The sequence below is a fragment of the Carya illinoinensis genome, chromosome 14 (assembly GCF_018687715.1).
Source record: "Carya illinoinensis cultivar Pawnee chromosome 14, C.illinoinensisPawnee_v1, whole genome shotgun sequence".
Classification (NCBI taxonomy): domain Eukaryota; kingdom Viridiplantae; phylum Streptophyta; class Magnoliopsida; order Fagales; family Juglandaceae; genus Carya; species Carya illinoinensis.
In genome coordinates, this window is record NC_056765.1 from 5,025,059 (window position 1) to 5,032,982 (window position 7,924).

A 7,924-nucleotide genomic window follows, 5' to 3' on the forward strand; every position below is an offset into this window, starting at 1 on the left:
GCTTGTGTCTTTTTTCAATTTCTTAACAGATATGTTTGATTTGAATAGTGAGTTAAGATGAGATAAGATAAAAAGTGAAAAGTTGAATAAAATATTATTTTTAATATTATTTTTATTTTAAGATTTGAGAAATTGAAATTGTTTATTGTATTTTATTTAAAAATTTAAAAAAATTATAATGATTAGATGAGATAAGATGAATTGAAGTCGTTTATATTTGATTTACACATAAATTTTATTAGGTAACATTTATATACTAACATGATGTAATTTAATGTAATCCATCAAATTATAAATTTTTTTAATTATAAAATATGTATAACATATTAAATTAAATCACTTCAAGAGGTAAACATTTTTACATAACATTTGTGTCATTTTCGTCCAATGTAAAGCCATATGGAACTGGGAACTAAAGCGACTGAACAAGTTTTCTAGGGAGAAGGTCACAACTCACAAGATCCCTTGGTACAGCCTTCACATATTGACATATTTGATGGGTTAAACAAAATAACGGGTCCCAATATTTGGACAGTAGAAGTATTTTCATCTTATCATTAAAATTTCTTTAAATTTTTATATAAAATATAATAAATAATTCAACATATTTCAAATCTCAAAACAATAATAATATTAAAAAATAATATTTTAATAATATTTTATTTAAATTTTAACTTTTATCTAAAATAATCTCATCTTATCTCACCATCCAAACCGCACCTATGTCTTTATCAATTGAACTACATAATTATTGATTTTTCTCACTTAATTTTGTAATGTTGTAAGCATATCTTTTTGATTGATATAATTTCAAATGATATATTAGATTTATTTTATAATAAAAATAATTTTATAATCTAATCTAACATATCAAACTACTACAATTTATAAATTTGCCTTTATAAAATTTCTTTGTGGCCATATATCTATATAATAATTTCTTTCAATATTTTTTTAAAAAAATAATATATACAATTTTAAAGTGTGCAATATCAGACACTCATTTTTAAAAATAAATGAACAAGTAGGAGACCTATGTGAAAAGTTTATTTTGTTAATAATAGATCCTACATTTTTTTAAATAGAGTGCACAAAATATACGCATATTAGAACTTATTCCGTTACTCTTCGAGGTTGTTTGGAAATAATCTTCATTTCATTCCATGTAATTTCCTTTCCAAATATCACATAAACAAAATTACTTTCAAATTAATGATTGTAACTTTTTTAAACTTCTAAATAAAATACAAAAAACAAATCAACTTTATCAAATCTTAGTCCTCTTAGCTCTTAGAGTTTAATTTTTCTCGTATTTGTGACTTTGTTTCCTTTGTCCCTTCATAAGATTGTTATAGATTGCTTTCTTGGTTGCGGGTTTGATGAGTTTTTCCATGAGCCATTCTTATTACCATGGTATTCATCTACTATAAGTGAGGATTTTATTAATAAATTTGGAAGGATGTTACTATTAGACATGTGACTTATTGTTCTTCTTTAAAAAAAAAAAAACTTTATCAAATCTTAAAACAATAATTATATTACAAAATTATATCATAATAATAATTTAATTTAATATTATTTTTTTAATTTTTTCTCTCTTATTTTTTAAAACTCAATAAATACTTTATTCAAATTATTTCACTCATATATATAAATATTTTATTGATTTCATTTTATCTTATTTTATTTTTAAAAATAAAAAATAAAGTTGACGAAGTACGGTTGTTTTCAGTTGGTGAGAGAGTGCATTGAAGAACATTAAATTCTTCGAACCCTACAAACAAAGCCAGCCTCGACCAGTCCCATTGATCTCTCCATCTTCCCTCACTTCCTATCTATCCCATCTCCTTTAAATATCACTCCTCCTCTGATCCCATAATTTCATATTAATGAACATTTACAATCCCAAGACTCAATTACCAATATTCAAAGCCCACTTCTCTGCAAGCAGTTCCAGATCCAATGGGCAAGAAGATGATGAAGAAGCTGCCTTCTTTGTTCAAAAACAGATCAGAAACAAAGCTGCAGCCATGGCAATGGCCCTTGTGCAAGCATCCCAGGACCTATTCATTCCGAGCTGGGGATCATGACATGTTCAAGACAGTGAACTCTGTTTTCTTTGATCCCATCATCATCGATGGAGTCGAAACACCCGAGTCAGCTTGGTTCTCAAATTCTTCCGAATCCGCAAGCAACTCAACCGAGTCCGAGTTCGACTTTGATGGGGAATCCCTGGAAATGGTTGTGCGTAGTGTGAGGTCCGAGAGGCTGTTTTACGAGCCAGGTGACACAAGCTCGATCTTAGAGAAGGCGAAAGATGGAGGTCTACCATTTAAAGAGAGCGTAGTTTTGGCCATGGAGTCGGAGGACCCATACCTTGATTTCAGGACGTCAATGGAGGAAATGGTGGAGTGTCATGGGCTGAAAGATTGGGAGTGCTTAGAGGAGTTGCTGGGATGGTATTTGAAGATGAATGGGAAGAAGAATCATGGGTTTATTGTTGGAGCCTTTGTGGATCTGCTTTTTGGTCTTGCTGCTGCTGCTGCTGCAGCTGGTTCCAATTGCTTTGATTTTACTACTTGTTCTTCTTGTATTTCTTCCTCTCCAATATTCTGTTCACCTGAGGATCAGAACGAGATTAATGAGGTCGAAAAAATGGTAATGTCTTAGCTTTTTAATGCATCAATCAGTTTTTGTGGAGAAATGCTACACAACCTTCCAACACACCACACTCTACTTTTTTTTAATTTTTTAATTTTTTTTAATATTTTTTTTTTGAATTTATTCTTTTTAAATTAATTTAATTCTTTTATTTATTATTTATATATTAAATATTTAATAAAAAATAAAATAATAAAAATTAAAAAAAATATAGAGTGTGGTGTGTTGAGAGGTTGTGAAGATTTTTTCTCTTGACATTGTCCCTGACAAGTAGCTGAAGCCATGAGATTGTTAGGTCGAAAGGTATGCCTTTACAAAGTGATATAATCACAAACATTAAAGGAATATTTAGATATATAAATTCATACCTTAAATTTATTTTATATTAAAAATAATTTTAAAATATAATTATTATATTAAATAATATCAGTTTATAAATTTATTTTTATAAAATCTATTCCTAAGTAAAATATTTATCAAAAAAATAATATTAATCCTAATTTTTTTCTGAGAAAAACAATAAAAATGGAAAATATCAATGCTCTTCTTTTTTTTCTTTCTTTCTCTCAAGGCTGCAACTGTGATAATCTGTATGGAAACATGTTATATATGTTTAATGAAAATTTGCCAACCTTAGTTGGTGTAAGAAAAGGAGAAGAAGATGTTACAGAAAAATAAACTACACACGGTTTCAATGGAAATACCACCGCACATTTCATTGAGTGTTGAATAAAATATATACAAGGACAGACTCTGTTTTAGGCAACTAATACATCTGTATATTTGCTATAATTCTGCAAGAATGTAATTTACAATAAATGAGAAGATACGTAACAGCTAGTATGCTAAACATGGAAAGTAGGCAGTTGACTGGGCAGAATTGATACTGCAGAGATGCTAGGCAGATTTTATGCAATCTTCCGTAATACGCCCCCGCAAGATAGGACTTCCATCGGTAAGACCAATCTTGGATCTAAGAATTTCAGTACGTTGGCGAGACAGAGGTTTTGTTAGCAGATCCGCAAGCTGGTCCTTGGTATGAACATGCTTGACATTTAGAGTGCCCTTTTGAACCAAGTCACGGACAAAATGGAGGTCAATTTGAATGTGCTTCATGCGAGAATGATGAACAGGATTGAAGCTGAGATGAGTGGCTCCAAGGTTGTCACATAGCAGGGAAGGTGGAGCTTTGAGTGGAAATCCAAGTTCATTGAGAAGACTAAGTAACCACATGGTTTCAGAGGCGGCATTAGTAAGGGATCTGTATTCAGCTTCTATAGAGGAGCGTGCAACAGCCCGTTGTTTCTTTGAGCTCCATGAGATAGGATTATGACCGAGAAAACTGATATAGGCTGAAGTGGAGGTACGATCATCAGCATTCCCAGCCCAATCAACATCAGAATATGTTGTTAGATGCCAAGGGGTATCTTTTTTGAGTTGAATACCATGAAATATGGTTTGCTTCAAGTAACGAAGTAGCCTTTTAATTGCTGTCCAGTGTGTGTGCGTGGGCTTGTGCATAAATTGAGACAACTTGTTAACAGTAAAGGAAATATCAGGACGAGTAAGTGAAAGATATTGAAGACTCCCAATTACACGTCTAAATTCAGTGCTATCAAATGAAGCAGTACCATCAACAAGTTGTAAGGATGTAGTAGTAGATAAAGGAGTTGAAACATCCTTGGCACCAACCATGTTTGTTTTGGATAGCAAGTCACTAATATATTTATGCTGTGACAAGAATAAACCTGCACGAGTTGGGATAACTTCCACTCCCAAAAAATAGTGAAGATTCCCCATATCTTTCAAGGAAAATTTGGCCCCAAGTTGTTGAATGATAAATTGCACAAATCGTGAATCATTCCCAGTAAGCACAAGATCATCCACATATACCAAAAAATAACAAATAATGGAGCCACTTCGATAAATAAATAAGGAGGAGTCAGCCTTGGAGTTATGAAAGCCAAGATTAATAAGAGCATCCTTAAGAGTTGAATACCATGCCCGAGGGGCCTGTTTAAGCCCATAGATGGCTTTACGTAATCGACACACATGGTTTGGTTTGGACATATCCTTAAACCCTGGACGCTGACTCATATAAACATCCTCAGTAAGCACACCATGCAGAAATGCATTATTAACATCCATTTGCCGTAAAATCCAACCTTGCATGACAGCAACAGTGAGTACAGACCGAATGGTTGCTGGTTTTACAACGGGACTGAATGTGTCTGTGTAATCGATCCCAGGTCGTTGGTGATACCCTTTGGCCACAAGTCGAGCTTTAAAGCGATCGATTGAGCCATTAGCTTTTCTCTTAACACGAAAGACCCACTTACAGCTCACGGGATTACAACCCGGTGGGGATGGAACCAAATCCCAAGTGCCATGTCTCATAAGAGCAGTGAGCTCATCAGACATGGCTTCACGCCACGGTGGCATGGATAAGGCCTGGGTTACACATGTTGGCTCAAGACTTTGAGGAACAGGATGTTTAGTAGCAAGATTGAGCTGTTTGGGTTTGAAAATATTGTTCATGGACCGGGTTGTCATGGAATGAGTTCAGCGATTTGGGGATGGAGGGAGGACAATCGGACCGAACGATGAGGTAGGAGGAGGGGAAGGGGCAGAGTCACAATTATTTTCAACCACACATGGATCCAACGGAGATAAATTATTGAAATGATTTAAAGAATCTGAAAAAATCGGAGAAGAAGTGGACGAAAAATTACCTGGAGGAGATGGATCGGCGGCGATAACAGGTTCCGAAACCACTGGAGCAGCAGGAGGTGGAGCCACTGGAACAAAAACAGCCGGGGTAGTGTTCGAAGAAGAGGAAGGGAACTCGATGGAGGCTAGGGTTTTTCCTTCATCAAAGAGCACATGCCGAGAGAGATAAACTCGGTTTGTTGTGGGCTCAAGGCAGCGGTAGGCATTTTGGGTTAGAGAATACCCAATGAAGATGCACGGAGTGGATTTGGGCTGGATTTTGTGTGTGTTATACGGCCTGGTTAAGGGATAACAAATACACCCAAAAGTTTTTAATTTGAGGTAGTTGGGTTTTTGTCCAAAAAGGGCCTCAAAGGGTGATTTATTTTGAAGAAGAGGAGTGGGTTGACGGTTGATTAGATATGTTGCAGTGTGAAAAGCATGGGGCCAATATAAGAGAGGGAGATTTGCATCGTGAAGTAAGGTAAGACCAGTTTCAACTAAGTGACGATGATGACGTTCAGAGACGCCATTTTGTTGAGGTGTGTGAGGGGCAGTGGTGTAGTGACTAATGCCATGAAGAGAGAGAAACGGTTTGAGACTGATATATTCGCCACCATTGTCAGAATAAAGGCTTTTAATTTTTGCTTGAAACCTTTTCTCAACAAGATTTTTGAATTGAGGAAAAATGCTCTTGACGCATGATTTTGCATTAATCGGATAAAACCACATATATTTTGTGAAATGGTCAATAAAAATTAAATAGTAGCGAGAACCATCTAAACCAATGCAATGTGCGGGGCCCCATACATCAGTATAGATAATATCAAGGGGAGCATGACTTTCAAAACTCGTGGGCCGAAAGGGAAGTTGATGGGCTTTATTAATGCAACAAGATGAACACATAGAATTAAATTTATTGTTCACAATAGGAAGAGAAAAATGATTGACAAGACGTTGGACAAGTTTGAAAGAAGGATGGCCAAGACGCTTGTGCCACCCATCAACCGAGGTTCGTTCATGCACATTTGCAACAATTTGAGTAGAGGAGCCCACCAGTGAGTTCGGAAAGTGATAAACGCCGCCTTCACATGCACCTCTTAGTAAGGTCGCCCCCGTGGTCCGATCCTTCACAAGAAAATAAGAGGGATGAAACTCAAGAAAAACGTTATTTTGAGATGTGAAATGATAAACAGAAATTAAATTTTTGCTAATATGGGGAACACAAAGGGTATCACGAAGAATAAATGTCCGTGTTGGTGATTTTAAAGTCAAAGAACCAATATGTGAAACTGCCAAACCTGACCCATCACCGATAACAACTTCATCGGTGCCATCATACTCAGAATGAATAGATAAATTCGCCAAGTCACCAGTTATATTATGCGAAGCAGCCGAGTCAAGAAGCCATTTTTGATTTTGTGGACTGGATGTGGTTGCACAATTAGCCGTGGCCTCTGATGAATGTAGCTGTGGGCAGGACTTGGCGGTATGACCGATGGTGTCACAAAGTTGACATTTTGGTTGATAACGTTTCTGAGTGGACCGATTTGAGGAGGACTTGCGATTATCCTTGGATGGGCCTTGAGTAGTTTTAGTTGGTCCTGAAAAACGTGTGGACCCATTAGTCTTATAGGAGCCCTTCGGATGAGACCCATTGGAAGAACCAGAGTATTGCTGGTGACGCTGGGAGTAATTCGCAGAGGCCACAAGTTCCTGGGTTGACAGCTCCAAACGCCGCAGGTAACTCTCATGCCCCACAAGGATATCGTGAAGCTCTTCGAAGGCCAGAGATGTTTCCCGTGCGCGAATGGGTGCAACAATTTCCCTGAAATCAGAACCCAATCCGTTAAGAATATAAATAGTTAAATCATCATCAGATATTGGATGATCGATGAGTGCGATCTCATCGGCAAGGGCTTTCACCGCATGCAAATACTCAGGAACGGAACGATTCCCTCGCCGAATCAAGGTAAGTTCTTCCTTGAGTTGCATGGCTCGGGTTCTAGATTTACTGGCATACATGTGATGTAATTTTTTCCAAGCCTCATGAGAGGTTTTGGCAGTTGCGATGAGGGGAGTAATGGTGGTTGAGGTGGAAGCCAGTATTGCGCTAAGGATTAGTTTATCCTGGCGAACCCAGTGAGTTTTATTCAACTCGGTAGGGGAAGTGCCAACAGGGGAAGGGCACTGGGAAATTCCATGAACGTAGTCAAGGAGATTATAGCCTATAAGAAGAGCTTCAAATTGTGCTCTCCATTGAGGAAAGGTGGATGGCGTCAGTTTTTCATTGATTTGTGTAGTAATGTTGAGAGCGATGAGAGCACTTTCGGTGGGAGAAATGGGATGAGTGTTTGGGTGGGGTTCGGAGGTTTGATCTGCAGAAGACGACATTTTTAGAAAAAAGGATCTGTTTGCTCGTAGGAGACTGGCTCTACTGATACCATACAGAAAAATAAACTACACACGGTTTCAATGGAAATACCACCGCACATTTCATTGAGTGTTGAATAAAATATATACAAGGACAGACTCTGTTTTAGGCAACTAATAC

At 36.6% G+C, this 7,924-nt stretch overlaps 1 protein-coding gene across 1 annotated transcript; it reads left to right on the forward strand.

Moving 5' to 3' along the window:
- Positions 1-1,783: 1,783 nt before the first annotated feature.
- On the forward strand, positions 1,784-4,253 carry LOC122293423 (transcription repressor OFP13-like). Its single transcript, XM_043101996.1, has 2 exons — positions 1,784-2,658; positions 3,554-4,253. The coding sequence occupies exons 1-2, from the start codon at positions 1,963-1,965 to the stop codon at positions 3,560-3,562; spliced, it is 705 nt and encodes a 234-aa protein (XP_042957930.1). The 5' UTR covers positions 1,784-1,962; the 3' UTR covers positions 3,563-4,253.
- The last annotated feature ends 3,671 nt before the right edge of the window (positions 4,254-7,924 follow it).

Bases quoted from the DNA above. Each gene is read 5' to 3' on its own strand.
- LOC122293423 (XM_043101996.1), top strand. From the start codon at position 1,963: ATGGGCAAGAAGATGATGAAGAAGCTGCCTTCTTTGTTCAAAAACAGA.